The sequence below is a fragment of the Taudactylus pleione genome, unplaced genomic scaffold, assembly GCF_031769625.1.
Source record: "Taudactylus pleione unplaced genomic scaffold, aTauple2 ptg000442l, whole genome shotgun sequence".
Classification (NCBI taxonomy): domain Eukaryota; kingdom Metazoa; phylum Chordata; class Amphibia; order Anura; family Myobatrachidae; genus Taudactylus; species Taudactylus pleione.
The window spans coordinates 3,658,777-3,685,605 of record NW_028284844.1 but is presented as its reverse complement, the minus strand read 5'-3'; the positions used below and the strand labels follow the sequence as shown (position 1 = coordinate 3,685,605).

Sequence of the window (26,829 nt, the reverse complement as noted above, 5' to 3'; positions counted from 1 at the left end):
TCGCGCTATTAAGGTCGACTAAACCACTTAAGTCTGAGAATATCGTTTACTGCGCCTTAAACAGGGTAGTTAGTGGCGCTAACCGGCATTCTCCGACTAAAGTGACGGCTGCAAAGGCTGTTAGCGCCGTGCTGTCAGAAAACAGCATCGCGACCGGCACTTAAGTGGGATTTCTGCTCACACCTCAGGAGGATGCCAGAAGAAATCCTGTAGTAGAACTAAACAGCGCGGCTCCTTCCTGGGGCTCATTCCCGGGGCTCCTTCCCGGGGCTCCTTCCTGAGGCTCCTTCCTGGGGCTATTCAGCATCGCGCTGAATGGAATCGCCCCATTTTTGCTCTGGAGTCTCATGTAGTTGAACTCCGCCTCCAGACCTGCTGACCAATCAACTCACTAGAAATATTGATCTAAACTAGTACATTTGGAAGCATATATATTTTTTCCGGATATTGGCCCCCCGCAGATTACGCCATCTGAAGATGGTGTTCGCCGCTGTAGCCTATGGGCTACACCGCACATAATTAGCTGGCGGAGGAACCCTCTCCGGCAGTGGCGGCCGTCCATGTCCAGTCAGCGGGAGCTCTCTAGGCACATTGCAGGGACGGGCACCTTTCGGAGCATGTGCTGGATGATGCATACGGTGATATGAACGCATTTTGCAACGTGATAATGGGCGGTAATGTCATACCCAGATCGCATTGCAATTGCGGTCATGAATAAATGGGCCCCTCTGTTATTGGATACTAGTATAGTACGTTATTATGCTGCATTACTGTGAATAGTGCTCTAGTCTAGACTTAAAATAAAATGACTGCCGGAACTTAGCATAGGTGATGAGGCCACTGTAATATCACACGGCGCTCAGGTGCTGCTCATTTACTTGCTTTAAATTGCAAAATGTGTGTATTTTGGGAGGTGGGGGGAACCTGATGTACAGTGAGATCAGTATCCAAATTATTGTACATTGATGCTTTAGGCAATTTATACATCAGTTTCGTTCTATATCTTATAATGTTGTTTAATTTTACTATTTCTCCAGTAATTCATTGATTATAACGCAGCAGTGTGCAGATAGATTTACCTGCAGTAGCCAATGAATAGTTTGTGTCCATTGGTCCAGTCTTGCCCCAGACGGACCATTATCCTGAGTTATTGCAGAGACGTCCTACTGTATGTTCTATAAGTCGCTGTCAGGTGCCGGTGCTCCGCCTGCTTATGGATGATGTTCTGTTGCAGACAGCGATTCCCTGAAGGTCTATAGACGAGCTGTGATAATAAAGCCAGAGACCTTTATAAAGAGCTAATACCGCAAAGCCCTAATTGCAATCAATTACAATTATTCTGAACAAATCTCTGCACTCCATTCACATAGCACGGTGTGTGCACGGTGTCCTTTGTGTAACTGGGCCTTGGTGCAGAGACCATTATGTGGGAACAGAGAGTGCTATGGAGACAGACGTCGTTATATCATGTCACTTCCGTGGTAAATACATAAATGTCCGTGGCCTCTGTCTCGTGTCTGTATGAATACAAGTTACAGCGTCTGTCAGCAGAGCCGATTTCACTGTGTCAGGTGCTGCATCATTGTCTCTTATACTTTATTCTTATTACGTACAATGTTTCGGGCTGGAATAATCCTTGAACATGGGGATGTGGGTGGGTAATTATCGCCCCATTCATTCATTTTTGCCTGAATTTTCTCCAAACTTTATGCACCTCTATTTCCTCAGCCGCAGCGTAGGGGAGAGCTGTAAGCGCAGCATTATATGGGGAATGTGCATAAACAGATCATTAATAACTAAACGCCTTTCTGCCCGCTCACATGAACTGCGCTGACCAGCATCTCCTTGTAACACTCTCTCTACGAGCCGAACAATACCGCGTACAGGGGATGAGAGTCTAATAATAGCCTTCTGAGTCCTGTAATTACAGTGTAATGAAATTATGAAGGCTTCGGAATGCGCAAGAATTTAATTACCCTGAATGTCTTTCCTTCCAGGTCGGCAAGAGCAGCAATCAGAGCTCGCAGCCACTCTCCCTCGTCCCAATCGTTACCAATACGCAGAATTTCATAAGCGCCAAGAGATCATCCGCTCCGTCCTCCCAGAGGAACTCCGGTAATAACCCCCGACCTCTCCGCTCTCTGCCTTGTGCTCCCCGGTGTATTGTTCTGTGGCTGTGTGTGTATATATATATATATATATATATATGTGTGTATGTATGTAAGTGTGTGTATGTATATTATTTTTATTTGCTTTAAAATATGTTGAGCACTAAGCAATATAAGTGGGTTGCAATCGGAAAGCCGACTGTCTTAATCCCGATAGGGATTCCCGATTGCTGTATTCCGGCGTGGGATAAATGACCGGCGTAGTCAGCGGACAGCCGCGGGGGGGGAGGGTTAGGTTTAGGGCTCCCGGGGGGACTTAGGGTTAGGCACCCCCCCCCCCCCCCCCTCCGGGAGGGTTAGGCTAGGGGGAGGGAGGGTTAGGCACCCCCGGGGGGATTTAGGGTCAGGCACCCCCCAGGGGACTTAGGTTTAGGCAGCGGGAATGGGGGGGTTAGGGTTAGGCAACTCTGCTTTTGTCGGCCAGACGCTGCCGGGATTCGAACTGTCGGCCACAGGGCCGGTGGTATTTCATACTGATTCCATATAAGTAATGCCCAGTAATGGAATGGGTATGAAGCCCCGCCGGTTCATATGCCAACGCCGGCACTTAACCCTCCTGGAGGGGGGGTGCCTAACCATAACCTCCCCCTGGGGGTGCCTGACCCTAATCCTAACCCCCCCCCTCCTATCCCTAACCCTTCCTTAGTGATGTCTGTCCCTAACCTCCCCCCGGGGGGTGTCTAACCCTAACTCCCCCTTACCGCACCCTAAACCTAACCCTCCTGGGGGGGTTGCCTAATGCTAACAACCCCCCCCCCCCAAGGCAATTAACTAACCCTAACCCTGCTGTCTTCCCTAACCAACCCCCCCCCCCCGTGGCTAAGGACGCCCAGGACTTACCTCGTTCGGTCTGCTGTCCTTCGGCCTTCCGGCTTCAGGATTAAGATAGGCGTCAGTATTTCTACACCTTTCTTAACACCCTTGTCGGGATTCGGATGACCGCTGGTCTCATAACTACATCCCCCAGTAATATGCCATGTGTGGAAATAATGACTGATACGCCGTCCCTATTAATGAGCTGTGTGCCTGAAGTTGGCCGCAGCACCCGTAGTTTCAATAATAATGGTGCCCATTAATATACTACTAGCCATAGTGTCATGTGGTACAGCCGCAATAGCAGTGGTGCCCAGTAATAAGGCGCCAATGGTGGTGATGATATCCCAGTAACTGTGAGTGCGCTTATGTGGGATGTTTGAATGTAAAAGTTCCCTTTACTGTGTCTAGAACAAACTTTGCAGGTTCTACATGCAGACAAGCGGGCAGACCAGAGACTATAGGGAATAGATTAAGGGAGGGACGGTGGGAGGTAATCCTAGGGATAACTAACAATGATGGGCAGACTGGGAAGATGAGGACAGCGAGGGGGCAGACCAGAGACTATAGGGAATAGATTAAGGGAGGGACTGTGGGAGGTAATCCTAGGGATAACTAACAATGATGGGCAGACTGAGAAGATGAGGACAGCGAGGGGGCAGACCAGAGACTATAGGGAATAGATTAAGGGAGGGACGGTGGGAGGTAATCATAGGGATAACTAACAATGATGGGTAGACTGAGAAGATGAGGACAGCGAGGGGGCAGACCAGAGACTATAGGGAATAGAATAAGGGAGGGACGGTGGGAGGTAATCCTAGGGATAACTAACAATGATGGGCAGACTGAGAAGATGAGGACAGCGAGTGGGCAGATGAGGCGTAGGGATGCAGATGGGAGAACAAGGACAAGTGATTGGTGGGTGAAGCTGATTTAGGTTGCGGATCAGGCCCGGTGTAGGGATCAGCTGTAGGAACAGGCAGGAAATGATCAGCTCATCTTTCATTATCTCTGACCCCAGGTACAGAGATGGAGCCCAGGACAGTGGAGATAAACAGGGTAAGTACCAGATCTACTCACAGACTATGAATCCCTGGTTATAGAGATCACAGCGTAACTCACTCTTATTTCTACTTCAGGGTCCATAGGGTATCCACAGGATACCTTGGGGTATAGGTGTGACGTCAGTCGCAGGGCACCAAAGAGTTAAGCTTTCAGCCTCCCAGGATGCACTAGGTCCCCCTCCTATACCCCGCCCCCGAGCCAAGGCACCCCAGTTTAGTTTGGTGCCCGGCCGGAGTCGGGTGCACCTGTTGGAGTGGGGGCTAGAAGAGCCCCTGAAGCTTATTCTTCATGCAGCTGTGGCTGCACAACTGGATGAACAGCATGGACAGTCAGTCCTGACGTCCATGCTGTCTTCCCTACACCCCGCCGGTACCAGAACGCCGGTACTGATCCGGGGATGCTGGTGGGCGTCTGGGGTCACAGCTAGCGGTGACCCCAGATGCTCCGGACCATGGCCGGTTTCAAGGGGGACAGAGGTAAGCAGCGGGGTCCCGCGGTGGGTCCCCGCTGATCACATGGTCCTAAGTCCCCAGGCAGGGGGCTCCCTGGGGACTGGCTGCAGCGTGGAGCCAGGCGACCAACCTGCGCTTCCACTACCCCCTGGGACAGCGGACCGCAGCAGAGCGGTAGCGCTGCGGCGTCCCAGGGGTTAAATGCATGCCAGGGGAGCGCGCCTTCCCTGTCTCACAGCCGGCGCCTCCCCCGCTGCACACAGCCCTCTCTGCATGCTGCCGACTGGTCCTGTGGCAGCGCTCCTCCCCCAGGCCAGCCTCCTCTCTGCTCCTCGGCGGCCATCTTCTCCAGAACGCATGGTGAACGCTGCTGGAAGGAAGCATCGTGGTCTGGGTCCCCCCGCATACCTCTCCTCCGCTGTGGTCAGGTCTGTGTATGCAGCGCTGTGTCCTACCAGGCCCTGTGTCTGTGTAGTTGAGTGATCAGCGCTGTTAGTGCAGGAATTGTTATTTTTCTGCATTGTATGTGACTGTGCTAGCGCTGCTGCCTGTAATCTTTTCTTCTCTAAACTGTCAGCTTTATTACTGTCCCTGTTCTTTCTGCTAAAGCCCTTGCGGTGCGGTGCTGCAGGGTGGTCTCTCGCCTATTTAATACTTAATTGGTGAGAGAGGTCACATACGTGGTGCCATCATGTCTGAAAGTGATTTTCCCCTCCGGCTACAGTGTACCACGTGCAAAGTACCGTTAGCGGAGGGGGAGGGTAGCGCGGAGGGCCTTTGCCGGCAGTGTTTGTCCATGGCGCGGCCTATTACGGTTACAGCACCGGTACAGGAGCCGCCCTGGGCTTGTTTCGCTCAGGCGTTAACAGCTTTAGTGGGCCAGTTAGCTCCGCAGCCCGCGTTTACTCCGATGGGTTTGTCCCAGCAGTCTGTGGTGTCGTCACCCATGCAGGGGTTCCCACGACAATTGGTGGTACCCCACAGTCTCCCTATTTCCCCGCTCCCGGGTTCTCAGGAGCCAGCGTGGGTTAACTCCCTGACGAGTTCTGTACAGCACTTGTCGGATGTGTTGCAAGGGGAGTCTGTGATGCGGTCTCATAAAAGGCCGGTGGCGTCTCTGTCCGCTCCTTATGAGGATGACGAAGGGACGTCTGATGATGGGGAGATTCTGGATCCTTACGATCAGGAACCTCTCCATACTAAGGACGCTGATGCTAAGTCCAAAGTATATTCCTGGACTTATTCGGGCGGTCCGCACAGCCTTGGTGATTGAGGACGAAGTTCCCCCAGCGGCTAAATCTAAGTATGCCTTTTTCAAAGATGTGAAGGGCGATGCCACAGTCTTTCCTCTTTCGGGTCAGTTGGTGGACCATTTAGAGGAGGCGTGGAAACAACCTGGCAAAAGATACCAGCCGCAGAGACGCCTGGCGGTGGCTTATCCGTTCGCGGATAATTATTTTGCGAAGTGGGAATCCCCTCCACAGGTGGATTCTCACGTGACCCGTCTTGTCCGTAGTGCCACATTGCCGATGCCATCCATGTCCTCCCTTAAGGATGCTACGGACCGCAAGGTAGAAATCTGCCTGAAGTCCGCTTATTCCCTTGCAGGGGGGGCAGCACGGCCGGCTATGGCCATTTGCTGGGTTGCCAGAGCGATGGAGCGCTGGGCGGATTCATTAGAGGCTTCTTTTGAATCCGACTGTCCGGCCGATCAGGCGGAGTTGATTGGCAATCTCCGTGATTCGGCCACCTACATCAACGAGGCGGCTCTAGACATTAGTACTCTGGTGTCTAGAATTTCTTCAGCAGTGGTAGCTGCTCGTCGCACCTTGTGGCTGCGATCCTGGAAGGCGGACGCAGATTCCAAGAAAGGTCTGGAAGCGTTGCCGTTTACCGGAGAAGTTCTCTTCGGTCCGGATCTGGATAAGATTGTGGCCACGCTGGCGGCAGCCAAATCTGCCTGTCTCCCGTCGGCCGCTGCTCCTTCTGGTTCGGGACCATCGTCCTTTCAGTCATCTAGGGCCCAGGGCAGGCCCAAACCACAGTCGTTTCCTCGACAGGCTGGCCCTAAGAAATCGGTCAAGCCCCGGAAGCAGGCATGGAGTACCAGACGTCCGGCCCCCAAGCCAGATGACAAGCCTGCGGCCTGACGGTCCGGGCCTCCCTTTGGGGGATCCCAGGGTGGGAGGCCGCCTGCTACAGTTCGCCCAGTGTTGGTCGACCACTACGACAGACACTTGGGTTCTGGAGGTGGTTTCCCACGGATACGCCCTCTCCTTCCGGCACAGACCCCCGGCTCGCTTCTTCACCACGGGTCTCCCATCAGACCGGAACAAGGCTACGGAGCTGCGGAAGGTATTGCACACTATGCTCCAGGCTGGAGTTATAGTGGCGGTTCCATTCTCCCAGAGGGGCCAGGGTTTCTATTCAAATCTATTTTTGGTACAGAAACCCAATGGGTCATATCGTCCGATTCTCAACCTCAAAGCACTCAACAAGTCTTTGAGGGTCCCGAAGTTTCGGATGGAGACCCTACGGTCCATCATTCTGGCGCTGGAACCTGGGGACTACTTGGTGTCATTGGACATACAGGACGCTTACCTGCATGTCCCTATTCTTTGGCGCCATCAACAGTTCCTCAGGTTTGCAATCAGCAGCGACCACTTCCAGTTTCGGGCGTTACCTTTTGGCCTGGCAACAGCACCACGTGTTTTCACCAAGGTGATGGCGGTCATGGCGGCTTCTCTGCGGCTGCAGGGAGTCCGCATGTTGCCGTATTTGGACGACCTGTTATTGGTGGCAGGATCTCCAGAGCTCCTGTTACGCCACTTGGACCTGACCATTGCACTGCTGCAACGGCACGGCTGGCTAATCAACTGGCAGAAGTCCACTCTAATCCCGTCTCGGAGGATTCTGCATCTTGGAGCCTTATTGGACTCGGGACAGCAAAGGATCTTCGTGACGGAGGACAAGATCTCTGCTTTACAGTCAAGGGTGCGCAGTTGTCTGCACAGCCGCCGGGTGTCCTTACACTCGGCGATGAGGTTACTGGGCTCCATGGTGTCGGTGTTCGACATGGTGGAATACGCCCAGTTTCACTCCAGACCTCTGCAGCACCTGATCCTGTCCAAGTGGAACGGGCTGACTCAGTCTCTGAAGTCCCAGACGATTGTGCTCACCCAGGAGGTTCGCCTGTCCCTTACGTGGTGGTTACAGACGACCCACCTCAACAAGGGACGTCCGTTCTGGGTTCCAAATTGGGTCCTGTTGACAACGGACGCCAGTCTTCGGGGCTGGGGAGCAGTTTCGGGTCCACACTTGTTCCAGGGCAGGTGGACGCCGACAGAAGCGGAGCTTCCAATAAATATCTTGGAACTCCGTGCGGTCTTCAATGCTCTCCAGCAGGCACAGCGGTTTCTCCAGGGTCGCCCGGTGCAGGTCCAGTCGGACAACGCTACCACCGTGGCCTACATAAACAGGCAAGGAGGAACTCGCAGTCGGGCGGCTCTCGTAGAGGTCTCTCGGATCCTGGTTTGGGCGGAGCGCAATCTTCCGGCCATATCAGCGGTCTTCATCCCGGGAGTGCTCAATTGGGAGGCGGACTTTCTAAGTCGCCAGGACGTTCATCCGGGGGAATGGTCCCTGCACCCGGACGTTTTTCAACTACTGGTGGACAGGTGGGGTCTTCCAGAAATCGACCTCATGGCGTCCCGGCACAACAACAAGTTGCCGGTGTACGGGTCTCGCACAAGAGACGAAGGGGCGTCTCTGGTGGATGCTCTGTCCGTCCGGTGGACGTTCCGGTTCGCATACCTGTTCCCTCCGGTCTCCCTTCTTCCACGGGTAATCCGGAAATTCAAACAGGAAGGAGGGACGCTCCTGTTGATAGCTCCTGCGTGGCCCAGACGGCACTGGTTCTCAGACCTTCAGGGTCTGTCCGTGGACATTCCTCTGCGGTTGCCGCTACGACCGGACCTTCTGTCTCAGGGTCCTTGCCTTCACCCGGACCTGACTCGGCTGTCTTTGACGGCGTGGCTGTTGAGACGGCCATGCTGAGGTCCCGGGGGTTTTCCAGCTCTGTGGTGCGGACCATGTTACGAGCTCGGAAACCGTCTTCCGCGAGGATATACCATCGCGTGTGGCATACGTTCTTCCAGTGGTGTCGACCGAGAGGTTATGCACCGCGGGAGTTTCGTCTGTCTCGGATTCTCGCCTTCCTGCAAGCGGGACTAGATCATGGGCTTCGCCTTGCTTCTTTGAAGGTACAGGTTTCGGCTCTATCTGTCTGGTTTCACCGTAGGATTGCTACAATCCCGGATGTGCGCACCTTTATGCAGGGTGTTCTCCGCATTCAGCCGCCCTTTGTTCCACCTGTGGCGCCTTGGGATTTGGCTGTGGTCCTGAGGGCTCTCCAAGGACCGCCGTTTGAACCACTGGGCTCAGTGGATCTTAAATGGCTAACAGCTAAGACTGTTTTCCTTCTGGCCATTGCTTCGGCCAGACGTGTTTCTGAGTTAGGGGCTCTTTCTTGTAGACCCCCTTTCTTGGTTTTTTATGGGAACAGGGCAGTGCTCCGCACTCGGCCCGAGTTTCTTCCCAAAGTTGTTTCCCAGTTTCATATTAACGAGGAAATAGTTGTTCCGGCCTTTAACTCACCGGGTCTTTCCGTGGGTGAGGCCTCTTTGGATGTTGTGCGGGCCTTAAGGACTTATGTTGACCGCACTTCTTCGTTTAGGAAGTCGGACGCTTTGTTTGTCCTCTTTGGCTTCCGTAAAAAGGGTTGGCCTGCTTCAAAGCAAACTTTGGCAGCCTGGATCCGTATGGCTATTTCTGAAGCTTATCTTCATGAAGGCCTACCGGTCCCTCCTTCTCTGAAGGCTCATTCCACTAGGTCTGTGGGTCCTTCGTGGGCAGCTCGACGTGGTGCCTCGGCAGTTCAGATCTGCAAGGCTGCTACGTGGTCTTCTGTCCATACCTTCGTGAGGTATTACAGGTTTGACACCTTCGCCTCTCAGGATGCTTCCTTCGGGCGGCGGATTCTCCTTTCTGCACAGGAGCGTCCCCACCCTTAAAGGATACTGCTTTGGGACATCCCCAAGGTATCCTGTGGATACCCTATGGACCCTGAAGTAGAAAATATGAGATATGGTAAGAACTTACCCTTGTTATCTCTATTTCTACGAAGTCCATAGGGTTCCACAGGACTCCCGCCCTGTCGCACCTGTGCTGCAGATGGGCTTTGCTCTGGTCACCGGTTTTCCGTCTCCCTCTGGTGAGAATGTGATTCTTGTATGTGTCCAGATCTTTGTTCTCTCTCTTCCTTCTCCTCCTCCGGCCTATGGCTTGGTAACTAACTGAGGTGCCTTGGCTCGGGGGCGGGGTATAGGAGGGGGACCTAGTGCATCCTGGGAGGCTGAAAGCTTAACTCTTTGGTGCCCTGCGACTGACGTCACACCTATACCCCAAGGTATCCTGTGGAACCCTATGGACTTCGTAGAAATAGAGATAACAAGGGTAAGTTCTTACCATATCTCATATTATCTCAATGCTTAGGGCCCCAATGACGCCCTAGGAATCAGCATAGCGGGAGGGAAAGAGAGCCCGCTGGGTGACGTTCCGGTGTTCATCGCCATGATCCAGGCCAGCGGCGTTGCAGCTCGCACTCACATGCTGAAAGTACGATTATTTCCTTTCTTTTCCAAGTTTTAATTCCTGCATTGTCTTCTTGTGGTGGCAGCTGCCATGGTAATGTAACTTGCTGGGAGCGATGCCGTGCCATACACAGAGCAGGGGAGAGAGTTCCAGGACATGGGTGTGATCTCCTCTGACATATAGAGTCAGGTGTGGCTGCCATGGTAATGTAACTTGCTGGGAGCGATGCCATGCCATACACACAGAGCAGGGGAGAGAGCTCCAGGACATGCGTTTGATCTCCTCTGACATATAGAGTCAGGTGTGGCTGCCATGGTAATGTTACTTGCTGGGGGAGATGCCATGCCGTACACAGAGCAGGGGAGAGAGTTCCAGGACATGGGTGTGATCTCCTCTGATATATAGAGTCAGGTGTGGCTGCCATGGTAATGTAACTTGCTGGGGGAGATGCCATGCCATACACAGAGCAGGGGAGAGAGTTCAGGGCATGGGTGTGATCTCCTCTGACATATAGAGTCAGGTGTGGCTGCCATGGTAATGTAACTTGCTGGGAGCGATGCCATGCCATACACACAGAGCAGGGGAGAGAGCTCCAGGACATGCGTTTGATCTCCTCTGACATATAGAGTCAGGTGTGGCTGCCATGGTAATGTTACTTGCTGGGGGAGATGCCATGCCGTACACAGAGCAGGGGAGAGAGTTCCAGGACATGGGTGTGATCTCCTCTGATATATAGAGTCAGGTGTGGCTGCCATGGTAATGTAACTTGCTGGGGGAGATGCCATGCCATACACAGAGCAGGACATGGGTGTGATCTCCTCTGACATATAGAGTCAGGTGTGGCTGCCATGGTAATGTAACTTGCTGGGAGCGATGCCATGCCATACACACAGAGCAGGGGAGAGAGCTCCAGGACATGGGTGTGATCTCCTCTGACATATAGAGTCAGGTGTGGCTGCCATGGTAATGTAACTTGCTAGGAGAGATGCCATGCCATACACACAGAGCAGGGGAAGAGAGTTCCAGGACATGGGTGTGATCTCCTCTGACATATAGAGTCAGGTGTGGCTGCCATGGTAATGTAACTTGCTGTGGGAGATGCCGTGCCGTACACAGAGCAGGGGAAGAGAGTTCCAGGACATGGGTGTGATCTCCTCTGACATATAGAGTCGGACGATTGTCGCAAAAGTGCTTGTATCTTTTGCTGTAGTTGCGTCTGCATGCTAATGGCGCTACAAAGCCCCTTCCCTGGTGTACATCCGTGCGTCCAAATCTGCGAGGACTGAGGCGCCCGCTGTTAGCGTCCATAGACACTGGAATCCTGCTTGAGATGCACCATCGGTCGCACCAGCCCTGTGGTAGATGCAATAAGTCAGCCAGATATATATATATATATATATATATACTGTATATATATATATGTGTGTAATAGTCTGTGTGAATGGAGACGCTGTCGTACCCAAGGAGGCTGATAAGGCATTGCTGTACTGCATAATAGGTCCAAGCTGCCTGCCCCATAGAGCTGACAATCTAATAAAAGGTGAAGAGGACATGTCCATATTATCATTAGTTCTTATTATTGTAATTCATTTATATATAACGTCAGCACATTATACAGCTCTGTACAGTTTTGGAAGTGAAATAAAATGCATTAAACCACACGATGGGTAATAACCTGCCCAGAGGAGCTTACAATCTGTTCTGTACTTATACAGAGTACGTTGCTGTACATGGAATGTTTCTTCTATGAGGAACTGTTCAGTGACCGCTATTATTATACAGAAGCCATATTAGGATGCTATTATTGTAATACTAGGATGCCTCTATAAGCATACTGTGATGCCATCCGTTAGGGCGCTACTATTAGGACATTCCGATGCCACTATTAATGTGCCAGCTTTAAGACATTATTGTGCCACAATTAGGTTGTTTGGATGCCACTATACGTGTATTAGGATGTCACCATTTGGACATTGGGATGCCACCACTATGAGATTAGGGTGCCATTATTAGGATATTTTGATACACTTATGATAATAGGGTGCAATTATTAGGATATTAGGGTACCACTGTTGGTATATTAAGATGTCATTATTAATGTGCCATCATTAAGGTACCTTATTAGGATACTAGAATGCACATTACCATTAAGACAATAGGGTACCACTATTAGCATGTTAGGGTACCGCCATTAGGATGCCACCATTAGGATGTTAGGGTGTCACCATTAGGATGTTAGGGTGCTACTATTAGGATGTTAAGGTACCACCATTAGGATGTTAAGGTACCACCATTAGGACATTAGGGTGCCACTATTAGGATATTAGGGTACCACCATTAGGACGTTAGGGTGCCACCATTAGGACGTTAGGGTGCCACCATTAGGACGTTAGGGTGCCACCATTAGGACGTTAGGGTGCCACCATTAGGACGTTAGGGTGCCACCATTAGGATGTTAGGGTGCCACCATTAGGATGTTAGGGTGCCACCATTAGGATGTTGGGGTGCCACCATTAGGACGTTGGGGTGCCACCATTAGGACGTTGGGGTGCCACCATTAGGACGTTGGGGTGCCACCTTTAGGACGTTAGGGTGCCACCATTAGGATGTTAGGGTGCCACCATTAGGATGTTAGGGTGCCACCATTAGGATGTTAGGGTGACACTATGCACTCTGTAGTGTAGGAAATTGTCCATAACCCATGTACTATCATTTCAGGTGGGAGACCGGATTGTCAGCATTAACAGGCAGCCGCTGGACGGGCTCTCCCATGCAGACGTGGTTAACATACTGAAAAATGCGTACGGCACCATCACCTTGCAGGTAGGCTGGCAGTGTGGGAACAGGGCTGCGAGTAGCAGATAATTGGCATGCTGGAAGTGGGCAGCACGGCAGACACTCTGCATGTATCCGCTCTGTTCAAAGGCTCTCGACATGTTACTTAACAACCAGCACAAAAGCCCTGCTCCTAGCGATCAGTAACCGCCTCTCGTCTGAGGATTGCAGTGTGCTCCCGATGTGAATGGATTGTCATTCAGTGTATTGCCTCCATTGTACAGTAAGTGGTGATTCCGGCTCGCACAGCCTGGGATGTATTACAATCTCTCCTTTCATCCGGATCCATCTTTAAAACTGCTGCTTACTATACTTATATACTATAGAAACAGAATTATGGCTCTCTGACAGCTGTGTCTGCTGTGTGCAAACACTGGAATCTGCCTACATAGCCACCTGGCGTTATTCATCCTTATGTAAGCGTCTGTCGCCCCTGCTGATGCCACCGGTTACGCATCTTTACTGGTATTAGCCTGGAGAAGCCATTTTTTACGCTCCATAAAATAAGAGTTTCCCATCCTCCCTAGACGCATTTTCTCCCTCGCAGAGCCAGGTTTCCAGAAGGTTTGGAGAGAAATCTGTGCACTGTCCTCTTAGTACAATAAAAAAAAACAAAAAAACTTTTTTCTGTGTGTAATACAAAAAAAATGTATTTTAATTATTTTTATTTATCCACGGTGATGTCAGGAGGAATGTCTCTGCAGAAATGGAGCGAAAAAGTCATATTATCCTAATGAGAATGATAAATAGACAGGCGCTCAGGACTCACCACATAATTAAAAGAAAATGGGAACATTAAAAATAAAAGGCGCTTTTAGTGAGGGAGAGCGGCGCTGTTAGCGAGGGAGACAAGCGCTGTTTAATGTTACCACTGTCCCTTACATCAATCAAATGTTTTGTATGTATATATATATTTAGGTATATAGTAGTACAGTGGTTCCCAGACTCTTTTTGAACCAAGGCACCCTAGAGACTATCAGTAATGTTTTCACGGCACCTCTGAGCCAAAAGTCTGTTATTGAGAAATTCAGAAAAAAAAATGTAGTAAAGTGAAGTAAATTGTGCTCCTGTCATCCTTAGGTTATATAGTGGTGATGGACAGGTTTGCGCTTCTGTTTGTCCACATATTTACATTACATTGACCATAAACAATTCGATTTGGTGCTGAACCACCAACCTTAGGGTGCCACGGCGCACAGTTTGGGAACCACTGTAGTAGTATATAATACATGAGTCTGTGACTGTGTTTGTGTGTGTGTGTATATATATATATATATATATATATATTTATTTCTATGGGCACGATTCCATTCAGCGCGATGTAAATAGCTCCCGGAGCTATTCAATTCATCGCGATGTTAGGTCGGGGAAGGCTCGTTATCGCGCCTTAAACAGGGTGTTTAGGCGCGAAAGCGGGCATTCCCCAACCTAACTTCCTTGCGCGAGGCGGTTTTCCAGGCGCGAAGGGCAGAAAACAGCCTCGCGCCGGGACTTTTGTTGGATTTCTTCTCTCATCCCCGGAGGGATGAGAGAAGAGATCATTAGTCGGACTTGGCAGCGCGGTGTATTGAATAGCTCCGGGAGCTCACTCCCGGAGCTATTTACATCGCGCTGAATAGAATCGTGCCCTATGTCCTGGTGTCCTATACAATGTGAATAGAGAGAGCAATAAATAGTCAGCACCCTGGAGCTGTTACATGTGTACAGTATTTTTCAGCAGGAACTCAGTTGAACCTGAACCTCTCATTGAGGGTAATGTCCTGGGCCAAAATGTATTTTCCATAAGATAAGTTTTGTTGTAAAGGCCCCTTTGAATGCCTTTTTCTCTAACTACTAATATATATATTCTATAGCTCCACCCCCAGTTACTCCTCCCACATTTCCTGAACCTATTTTTCCTGAAAGCTAGCACAGTATTTCATTATTCTTACCTGTTCTGGGCCCAGAACTGCAGCACGTGGATGGTGGCTGCTCCTTGGTCATAACGCCCGGGGACAGACACGAGATCAGGGGAGGAGCTGATAGGGGAGGAGAGAGCGGCCCCTCCTCCCCCTCCAGCCATGCCTGTATTGCCGCGGTGGGTAGCGCAGAGGCATACAGTATGATAAGTCAGTGTGACGTATTGTAATGCTGGCTGCTGTGGGGGATAGCAGCGGGACTCTTAGAGCTAGTTGGCTCTGTATGTGGCTGCGTACCTGGCGTAATGGGCTTGGTGCCCTGCCATCCGTAGTCTCCAGTGGCGTAACTAGGGGGGGTCGAGCAGGGTGCGTGCCCTGGGCGCCGTTGGGACCGGCGGCGCAGGGGGCGCTGCCGGGCCACGGTCCGGCCCGCCCTAGTTAGCCAGTGTAGCGCCGACCGCAGTGAGTGCGGTCAGCGCTACATATTTACACAGGACCGGCACTAGGCTTCCAGCGCCGGTCCTGTGCTGCACAGCTGAGCCCATTCCCTCCCCCTGAGCGCTTGCCCAATAGCGCCAGGAGGCGGGCTCAGGCTGTGCATAACACACGCATCGCCGCCAGCGCTGGCAGCGATGTGTGTGTTAAACAGCAGCCAATGAAAGTCAGATAGACTCTCATTGACTGCTGCAGCACCCACTGCAAGAGCCGGGCTTCAGTCCGGTTCCTACAGTGGGTAATGGGACAGACGTCAGGACATCATGACGTCTCTCCCATAATGCTGAGCGCGCCAGCCCGGGAGGACTGGCGGGCGGCGGGAGCGGTGTCGCGGTCAGGAGCAGCAGCGTGGGTTCAGGTAAGTATATTTGTTTATATATATTTTTTAAACCTGTCTGCACTACTAGGGGGGGATGGCTACTACTGGGGGTACCTCTACTGGGGGTGGGGGCTACTATTGGGGGGACCTCTACTGGGGGTGGGGGATACTACTGGGGGTACCATTACTGGGAGGACCTCTACTGGGGGTGGGGCTACTACTGGGGGCACTTCATCGGGAGGGGGAACCTCTACTGGGGACTACTACTTGGGGGGGGAACTACTACTGGGGGCAATAATAGGAAGGACCACTACAGGGGGCACTGGATAGGGGGGATCACTACTGGGGGCCTGCATCAGGGGGACCACTGCTGGGGGCACTGCATGGGGGGGCACGGGACTACTGCTGGGGGCACTTTATAAGGGGCTTACTGCTAGGGGCACTGCATAAGGGGGAACACTACATGGGGCACTGCATTTGGGGGGACCACTACTGGGGGCACTGAATAATGGGAACCACTACTGGGGATACTGTATAAGGGGCACTACTATGGGCCTGCATAAGAGGGACCACAACTGCATACTGGGGGTACTATATAAGGGGTACTACTGGGGTTAAGGTGCATATGGATAAGAATCTTCAGCATGAAAATAAAGGGGTGTGTCATGTTGACACACCCCATTTTTAAGTGACCACGCCCATTATTATTTTTTGCCGCACGCACACATATGGGGGGGGGGGGGGCCGGGCGCTTTCTTTTCAAATTTGCCCTGGGCTCCAAATAACCTAGTTATGCCACTGGTAGTCTCTACTGTCACAGCAGGGGCTGCACATTTCTCCAGCCAACACTCTCTCTCCATATCCCTCAGCTAGTAGCAATATCCCCCCAGCTCTCCTGTGTCCCAGGTGCCATCCTGCTATCTCCTGCTCCTTCCCTTCTGTATCTTGTTCTCTCTCTCTCCTCTCCCTCTCTGTTCTGGCCTGTAACCCCCCTGGCTCCAATCCCGCCCCCTCATGCTCTCTACTCTCCAGCTACACCCCCCCCCCTTTCTGTCTCCACTCACACAGGTTCCTGTGCAGGGGCGTGTGCTGCTGAGGCCACCCACTCAGTCACTGTAAATGAACGCTTGTATCAGGCCGTTATTACCATGGACAGCTCAGTAATTTCATGTCTTATCAATGTCTGCTGGTACAATGCAGACTAGTGAATGGTCAGAGAATTGTGTTCACTAGTGTAGAAAGTCCAATTATCTGTACGTCCTGCAGATTTCACATCGCTCCCGTGAGACGCTAATCCTCCATTTCCCAGCAGCATCTGTGCAATCGCCCCACTCCGCTGCTCCAGGGCGCCTCCAGCGTAATCTGCCAGCTGCAGGTGCTGCGCTGAGATAAACTCTGGGGTGACTGCTGCTTCTGAGGAGATCTGCAAGAGCTGCTGCTGGGAGTACAGCTGTATAGGAACTGTCTGATAACCTTGGGGCGCACAGATAAATAGCGTTGTGTGTGTGTGTGTAGGTATTGACGCTCGTCATGCGAGACGTAGTTGGTCTTCCAGCATCAGGGTGGAATAACCATAATCGGCCAGTGCTGTGTATATTGATCATATATTATGTGTGTGGGAGTGGGCCTCCTGCTAATATGCTATATGTGTCTGTGTTGTTTCTCTTACTTTGTGTATAGGGTGAGGAGGACATTGTGTAGAGTTATTGGACTGAGAAGGACTAACTGTGGAAGGGTTCCCTCACCAGAGACCCAGCCGTCACTGGGTACGCAGGCCGCGCGTGGGATCTCTGGTTTGCAGGGGGTCTAGTGCTCAGAAACGTTACGTCTGTGAGGGAAAACGCAGCATTTTGAAAGGGGGGTTTCCAAATAATTGGTTTTAGAACCAATGACAAAAAAGTCTAACCAGAATAAGCAACATAAACTTTGTGTACTTCAAGTGTTTTAATATAAATTACAATAAATAATATAAATAACAAGGCATCTGGGTATAAAACTTGCTTATTCGCAATGTGTAACAGTATGTACGAACAAAACGTAGACTACCAGTTTACGCCACACAGTGAGTCCCTTATTCATGTTATGACACACAGTAGTGCCCCTTTTGCACAATGCCCACAACAGTAGTGCCTCTTACACCATGCCCACAGCAGTGGTGCCCCCTTACACAATGTATGCGGAGGAGGAGGGGTCGGCTGCTTGTCCTGCCCACTCCTCCCCCAACCCCGCCCCTTCTAACTACAGCCCGAATCATCACTTCTCCTACGGCCTGACCCTCACCCGCCGCTCTTCTCCTCCGGCCTGTCACACTGCGCTTCTGGCACGCCCGAACCCTGTCAGAATAAAAATTGCACTTAACGGAACTGCACGAGCCCCCCCCCTCCCCCCACAACCCCCTTAATTTGGCTGGCGGCAGCCATCTAGCTCTGTTTGCGCGTTACAATGTGATGTCACGTCGCTCCTCCCCTTGTAAGCGCGGTGCAGCTGTGTTGCAGTGACAGTCCGCCCGCGTCCCTCCCTGAGCTCAACAGCTCCCGGCTTCTGTGTACAAATAATACATTAGCATGGTCGCAGCCAGGTCACCCTCCACTATGTGGCGCCCTACTCGGCTGCCTACCATGTGTAATTATAGAACCGGGCCTGGGAATGGGCAGAGCAGTGGGCAGACTGAGGTGACCTGGATCCCTTTACTAGTATTTAATAATTATATTGTGTAATGGTGCCATACACACTAGACGATAGAGGAACGACTGTGCGATTACGACATTGTAATCGTACAATCGTTCATCTTCCCGTGCAGTGGGATAATGTGCCTACACTGAACGATAAGTCGTTCAGCGCAGGCACCCTCCCTCATCCTCGAACATGCCCAACCTGTCGTTATCGGCATGTTCAGGCGATGATTGTTGTTGAAAACGACCAGCGGGAGCGCGCATCGCTGATCGTTTACGACATTATACTGTGCGATTACTGAACGATAATTGAGCGCCTAAATGATTACGATGTCGTAATCGTTCAATCGCTCATTTTAATCGTCTAGTGTGTACGCACCTTAACAATTTCGTTATCTTGTATGTTCTATATATTAGTCACATATTACTTAAAATAATGTCTGAAATCTGTCATTTTTATTTTTAAACCCAAATAAAGTAAATTGTGATAGCCGTGCCATAGATTTACCTTTTCTCATTAACAACGCAAACACTTCTGTTAACCATCTAAAACACCGGTCTGGGGAATAACGGCCAATGTTGTTTGCTGCTGTATGCAATGTCCGTTATACCATTGGGAATGAGAGCAGAGAACTCGCCCTGACACTCAGTCACTGTAAATGAACACTTGTATCAGGCCGTTATTACCATGGACAGCTCAGTAATTTCATGTCTTATCAATGTCTGCTGGTACAATGCAGACTAGTGAATGGTCAGAGAATTGTGTTCACTAGTGTAGAAAGTCCAATTATCTGTAAGTCCTGCAGATTTCACATCGCTCCCGTGAGACGCTAATCCTCCATTTCCCAGCAGCATCTGTGCAATCGCCCCACTCCGCTGCTCCAGGGCGCCTCCAGCGTAATCTGCCAGCTGCAGGTGCTGCGCTGAGATAAACTCTGGGGTGACTGCTGCTTCTGAGGAGATCTGCAAGAGCTGCTGCTGGGAGTACAGCTGTATAGGAACTGTCTGATAACCTTGGGGCGCACGGATAAATAGCGTTGTGTGTGTGTGTGTAGGTATTGACGCTCGTCATGCGAGACGTAGTTGGTCTTCCAGCATCAGGGTGGAATAACCATAATCTGCCAGTGCTGTGTATATTGATCATATATTATGTGTGTGGGAGTGGGCCTCCTGCTAATATGCTATATGTGTCTGTTTTGTTTCTCTTACTTTGTGTATAGGGTAAGGAGGACGTTGTGTAGAGTTATTGGACTGAGAAGGACTAACTGTGGAAGGGTTCCCTCACCAGAGACCCAGGCGTCACTGGGTACGCAGGCCGCGCGTGGGATCTCTGGTTTGCAGGGGGTCTAGTGCTCAGAAACGTTACGTCTGTGAGGGAAAGCATTTTGAAAGGGGGGTTTCCAAATAATTGGTTTTAGAACCAATGACAAAAAAGTCTAACCAGAATAAGCAACATAAACTTTGTGTACTTCAAGTGTTTTAATATAAATTACAATAAATAATATAAATAACAAGGCATCTGGGCATAAAACTTGCTTATTCGCAATGTGTAACAGTATGTACGAACAAAACGTAGACTACCAGTTTACGCCACACAGTGAGTCCCTTATTCATGTTATGACACACAGTAGTGCCCCTTTTGCACAATGCCCACAACAGTAGTGCCCCTTACACCATGCCCACAGCAGTGGTGCCCCCTTACACAATGCCCACAGCAGTGGTGCCCCCGGTAGTGGTGCCCCATATGCAGTACCCCCTATGCATTGCCCCCATTAGTAGTGCCCCCAGTAGTAATGCACCCTGTAGTAGTGCCCCAAGTGTTAATGCCCCATTGGTAATGCACCCTGTAGTAGTGCCCCAAGTGTTAATGCCCCCATTGATAATGCCCCCTATAGTAGTGCCCCCAGTAGTAATGCCCCCTATAGTAGTGCCCCCAGTAGTAATGGCCCCAGTGGTAGTGGCTCTAAAAAAGAAAAAGAAATAAAATTTAAAATACAAACACAATACTTGCTTTAAGCCCCGCTTGCGTCGGCTGCCGTCCGGTCCGAACGCTCCTCGGATCTATGGGAGAGACGTCATGATAGTGCTCACTGCAGGAGCCAGAAGCCGGAGTTCAGGAGTGAGCTCAAGCCTCTGGCTGCCGCTCTGTACCCTGCTGGTAACAAAATGTCAGTGGGCACCTGGCAAATGGAGCCTCCCTGCAACGGCTTGAGTGGGGGGTGCAGGTAGATGGAGCAACGGGCAGGGGGGGGTTTCTGGGTATTCGAAAAAAAAAACCTGCGTATGAGACGCACCTCCGTGAGTGTCACTCAAAACATTCCCAGGTGCCATCTTGTGGCACTAGTGCCAAGGGTTGTCTCCACCTCTACTAGGCCGTGATCTGTGCCTACCATTGATCTAAAGCCTCATGTGAGGAATGGGCTCTACACAACTGGGAACGGAAGGAAAGGTAAGAGGGCCCTGCTCGCAAGCTTACAGTCTATAGGGAAATAGGAATGTAAGTGCTACGTATTGCTACATATTGCATATCGGTCCAGCCAGATTGCAGAAGTTCTTGGGCTGTATGTTCTGGTCACACAGCAATGTTGGCCTGGGTCAGCAGGAACATACGGGGGATGTAATTGGGCAGGATAGCTTTTGGAGGTTATGTGGATGTTTCAGGAATTTGCTTTCCGTGAGGTAAGTTTTCAGGGAAAGCTTTAAGGTTTGGAAAGATAAGGACATTTATCGAACAGTATTGAAAGTAACTTGAGGGATGGTTTGTGAATATGTGGATTATTTTGAATTGACAATGAAAGGATTTCTCTCTGTTTGTAAATGAGTTCATACTTTTTAGTGACTTTAATATTGCATAGTTGATTTGGTGCTGGTGGCAATGTGTTAGGGGGTCAGCACACACACACAGTCACTCAAAACAGATTGATCAAATAAAGGGAACTACAATCATTTAGGCTGCAATTAATAATAGGTTTATAAATTATTTTAACATGTATTTGACCTAAATTTTCTAGACTTTGTGTTATCCAAGGAATCGTCTTAAAGTAAGATTACGCCCACTTCACCGGATCGTCCGCCCTCAGGCCCTGATTCAGAGACGGATGCTCTGAAAGAGCGCTCGCTCTGAATCTGGGCATTTTTTTCTTTTCTTTCTTTGTGCTGCCTCCTGGCCGCTCGCATAGCTGTGGGTGATCACCCAGAGTTATTGCGAGCGGGCAGGATGATGGTCGCGATGGTCAAGACCATCGCGACCATCGGGCTTGCGATGAGACCCTTGTGGTAGGGTCTTGTGGCCGCAAACCCTAGAGAGCTTCTGGCTCTAATAGAGCCGGAAGCTCTCCCACTGAGATCACTGGTGATGTCAGTGGGACCGCCCACAAACGACAGGCGCTCGCTTGGGAACGCCTCCGTTTGTGAAGCCACCCCCCGGCCACGCCTACAAAACGGGGCAAGCTGTCGATCAACATCGACAGCCGCCCCTTTTGTAGTGAGCCACGGAGCAAGAGATTTTCTCTCTCGCTCCGGGGCTTTGCCACGTGCAGTGAAGCCGCTGCGCGTGCGCAGAGCACACCATCGATCCGCTTGCGAGCGGGTCTGAATCAGGCACTCAGTCAGTGGACCTATTTGCTTATTTATATATTAGGGTCACATATCCGCCATTTTTGTGACTGCTCAGGGTTATTCCATGAGTCCTAGTTGTACCCAGCAATTTCCTCGATCACCCCACTAATATAGGGCAGCCTGAGGCCAGTCTCTGTGTTTGCTTCTTGTCCCCTGTTTTGGGTTAGGTTACAATCTAATATAAAACTGTTGTTGCCACCCCTCAGCCCATTTTATTGTTCTGTAAACATTTTCACAATTATTTAAATGATTGTGCAATCCTGTGGTCAAAATGCTAATCTCCCTTAGTTCATCGGTCTGTATGTTATGTCATGAAGACCACCCAGAGCAGAGAGAGCACAGCGGTGCATGTTTTCAGGATATCCCATATCACTAAAGAATGACACATAGTTCGAGAGAGCTATGTTTGAGTGAGGACATTTTAAAACCTATATGCTATGTGGTTCCAGGAATTAGAAGCCCATAATGGGATATTTTCCATTGAAAGGTTTTTTTTTTGTTTTTTTTTTCCAATTTTGTCTAGAAGAGGTTAATTAGGATCACATTATTCTCAGAAATCGAATGGAATCATTTTTTTTAGGCTTAACCAATACTAATAAACCTAAGCCTAGGAACTCACTGATGTGAAGCTTATCCATTCACTAGGAACCAGTGACATCACTGAGAGTGCAGCCTATCCAATCACTAGAAACAGTGACATCACTGAGAGTGCAGCCTATCCATTCACTAGAAACAGTGACATCACTGAGAGTGCAACCTATCCATTCACTAGAAACAGTGACATCACTGAGAGTGCAGCCTATCCATTCACTAGAAACAGTGACATCACTGAGAGTGCAGCCTATCCATTCACTAGAAACAGTGACATCACTGAGAGTGCAGACTATCCATTCACTAGGAACCAGTGACATCACTGAGAGTGCAGCCTATTCATTCACTAGAAACAGTGACATCACTGAGAGTGCAGCCTATCCATTCACTAGAAACAGTGACATCACTGAGAGTGCAGACTATCCATTCACTAGGAACCAGTGACATCACTGAGAGTGCAGCCTATTCATTCACTAGAAACAGTGACATCACTGAGAGTGCAGCCTATCCATTCACTAGAAACAGTGACTTCACTGAGAGTGCAGGCTATCCATTCACTAGAAACAGTGACATCACTGAGAGTGCAGGCTATCCATTCACTAGAAACAGTGACTTCAATGAGAGTGCAGACTATCCATTCACTAGGAACCAGTGACATCACTGAGAGTGCAGCCTATCCATTCACTAGGAACCAGTGACATCACTGAGAGTGCAGCCTATCCATTCACTAGGGACCAGTGACATCACTGAGAACACAGCCTATCCAATCACTAGGAACCAGTGACCTAGCCTGTATGCAGGGCTGTTTCTAGGGGCGGGCGAGCCGTGCAATCGCCCAGGTCGCTCTGACCCCTGCTTACACTGGCCACCACAGCGCGGGAACAGCGTAACTGGTGGCAACAGCAGTCCTACCTTCGGGTCTGTGCAGCGCTGGTCTCTGCTATTTGGCTCAGACACTGCCCATGCTGTGACCCTGTGGAGATGCACGGGCATAAAATCATAGGTCACACAGCCGCCCGCCGGCACTGTCCCGTGCACACAGCGCAGTATCAGCCGGTTTCTGCATCTCTGAGACTGCAGGTCATGATGATGTATTTATTGAGGTACTACACGTCTGAGAAATTAAACAAAACAATATTTTGTTCAGTTCCCTTCATTAGAGGATGCACGTTCCTCTTCAGGTGCGTTTGGGGACATGATTCTATGGACAGCGCCTGCTCCCACTTCTGCGGAAGCGCATGAACTTAAGTGGAACGATTGTCCATGGTGAAAGAAATTTCAGTTGTGTTGAATAGGCCCGCCTTTTATGTTTCCAGGGACAGGTTAGGTTTGGGTGAGGTTTAATTAGTGAAGGAAAGACCCTTGGTCGCTAATTTAAGCCCACCCAAACCTAACCTGTCCCTGGACCATTTGTGTCACATTTGAAAAGGTGGAGTGTTTAATTACAGTCAGTGTCGGATTGGGGCATGAAGGGCCCACAGGGGAAATGCAGTGATAGGGGCCCATACTTAGGGGCGTGGCCAGCCTCCAGAGAGGTTTGGCTAACCACAAGAGAGTGCATGATCTGGGCCCCTTTAAATTATACAGTATGTGTAGTACATACTGCTGGTGCATGCATGATAATGTACCAGATTAATACCAGCAATGCACTGTAGAAAATCCACCATAGTCCTGTGCCGTATAATGTAAAATATGTATAATGATTAATTCAAGTGCAGAGTTTGGAACCTGACACCTAGAGGTGGGGCCCGCCGGGGGATTCCCCTGTACCCCTGTGGGTCAGTCCGACCCTGATTACAGTGGAGTATCAGACTGGGAGAATGTGTGCTGGGAGCAGGGAGGAACAGCAACTTGGAGAAGGGGTGCTGGGAGGGAGAGACACAGCAGACTGGGAGAAAACAAGAGATATGGTAAGAACTTACCTTTGTTATCTCTGTTTCTACGAAGTCCATAGGGTCCACAGGGTGACCTTGGGGGTATAGCTGGATCCTGGATCCTCGGGCACCACGGAGTTAAAGCTTTCAGCTGCTCCCAGGATGCACTTGGGTCCAACCTCCCCTATACCCCGCCCCCGAGCCACAGGCACCTCAGTTGGTAAGCAGCCCAGGCCGGAGGAGGAGACGAAACAGAGAGAAGGAAGACTGGAACACACAAGAACCATACTCACAGAAATGGGAGACGGAAAACCGGTGACCAGTCACAGAGCCCATATGAAGCCAGGTGCGTCAGGGCGGGTGCCCTGTGGACCCTATGGACTTCGTAGAAACAGAGATAACAAAGGTAAGTTCTTACCATATCTCTTGTTTTCTACTTCAGGGTCCATAGGGGTCCACAGGGTGACCTTGGGGATGTCCCAAAGCAGTCCAACTAAGGGCGGGGACGCTCCTGTGCTGATAGGAGAACCCGGCGCCCAAAGGATGCATCCTGAGAGGCAAAGGTGTCAAACGCATAGAACCTCAAAAAGGTCTGAATGGAAGACCAGGTGGCCGCCTTACAGAGCTGAACAGCAGAGGCGCCACGGCTAGCAGCCCAAGAAGGGCCCACGGACCGAGTGGAATGAGCCTTAACAGAGGCTGGAACAGGTAAACCCTCCTGCATATAAGCCTCAATAATAACAGAACGAAGCCAACGGGCTAGAGTCTGTTTGTTGGCAGGCCAACCCCTCTTGTGAAAACCAAAGAGGATAAACAAAGAATCCGACTTCCTCACAGAACTAGTCCGGTCCACATAAACCTGGAGTGCCCTTACAACGTCTAAGGAAGTCTCCCCAGCCGAAAGATCAGGTGACTGAAAGGCTGGTACAACAATTTCCTGATTAATGTGGAACCTGGAAACCACCTTAGGCAGGAAATCAGGACGAGTGCGAAGCACCGCTCTGTCCTGATGAAAAATCAGAAAAGGGGGACGACAAGAAAGCGCCCCCAAATCTGAAACCCTCCTGGCAGAAGCAATTGCCAAGAGGAAAACAGTTTTAAAAGTTAGCCACTTGAGCTCCACTGACTCCAAGGGCTCAAAAGGAGGACCCTGTAAGGCCCTAAGAACCACCGCCAAATCCCACGGGGCCACAGGTGGCACAAAGGGAGACTGGATTCTCAAAACACCCTGGAAAAAGGTGTGTACGTCCGGCATAGCAGCGATCCTGCGCTGGAACCACACCGACAGACCAGACACGTGTACCTTCAGTGAAGAAAGACGTAATCCTAAGTCCAAACCGGACTGAAGGAAAGCCAGAATACGCGATACTCGGAACACCTGGGGATCATAGTTTCTGGCCTCGCACCACTGAAAGTAAGTGTGGCACACTCTGTGATAGATCCTCGCGGAAGCAGGCTTGCGCGCCCTCAGCATGGTGGTAATAACGGAGCTAGAAAAGCCCCGAGACCTCAGGACGGCTGTCTCAAGAGCCACGCCGTCAAAGATAGTCGACCCAGATCCGGGTGAAGACAGGGCCCCTGAGACAACAGGTCCCGCCGTTGAGGTAGGAGGTACGGAGCGTCGATGGACAGGCTCCGCAGATCGGAGTACCACGGCCTTCTGGGCCACGCTGGGGCCACCAGGATCAGTGTGCCTCCGTCCTGTTTGAACTTGCGCAGGACCCGAGGCAGCAGAGATATCGGAGGGAACAAGTAAGCCAGTTGAAACAGCCATTTCACCGACAGCGCGTCTATCAGACTTGCGCCTGCGTCCCTTGTCCTTGACCCGTACACAGGCAGCTTGTGATTGTAACGGGACGCCATCAGGTCCAGCTCTGGCAGCCCCCACTTGTCCACGAGTAGTTGGAATACCTCTGGATGAAGCGACCATTCCCCGGGATGCACATCGTAACGGCTGAGGAAGTCTGCCTCCCAATTGAGGACTCCTGGGATGAAAACTGCCGAGAGAGCTGGAAGATAGCGCTCCGCCCAAGCCAGGACGCGGGACACCTCCGACATCGCAGCTCGACTGCGAATCCCTCCCTGGTGATTGATGTACGCCACCGTGGTGGCGTTGTCCGACTGCACCTGAACGGCCCTTCCGTGAAGAGCGGTGCCGGACGACTGCAGGGCTCTGTATACTGCCCGCAGTTCCAGGATGTTGATGGGAAGAATCGCTTCCTCCGCCGACCAACGACCCTGAAGTGACAAGGAGCCTGTCACCGCCCCCCAACCCTGGAGACTGGCATCTGTCGTGAGCAGAACCCATTCCGGGATCCAAAAGGGGCGCCCCTCCAGGAGATGCGCTGTCTGCAGCCACCAGGCTAGGGACAGACGC

General features: G+C 50.9%; 1 protein-coding gene across 2 annotated transcripts in view; it reads left to right on the top strand.

Moving 5' to 3' along the window:
• LOC148505699 (inaD-like protein) overlaps positions 1-26,829 on the top strand; it is a 319,407-nt gene that overhangs the window by 273,283 nt on the left and 19,295 nt on the right. For both annotated transcript variants that reach the window (XM_088447870.1, XM_088447869.1), the window contains 4 exons: positions 1,998-2,115; positions 4,003-4,040; positions 10,052-10,174; positions 12,869-12,973. In XM_088447870.1, coding sequence (XP_088303996.1) covers positions 1,998-2,115; positions 4,003-4,040; positions 10,052-10,174; positions 12,869-12,973 — 384 coding nt within the window. The remainder of the gene's footprint in view (positions 1-1,997; positions 2,116-4,002; positions 4,041-10,051; positions 10,175-12,868; positions 12,974-26,829) is intronic.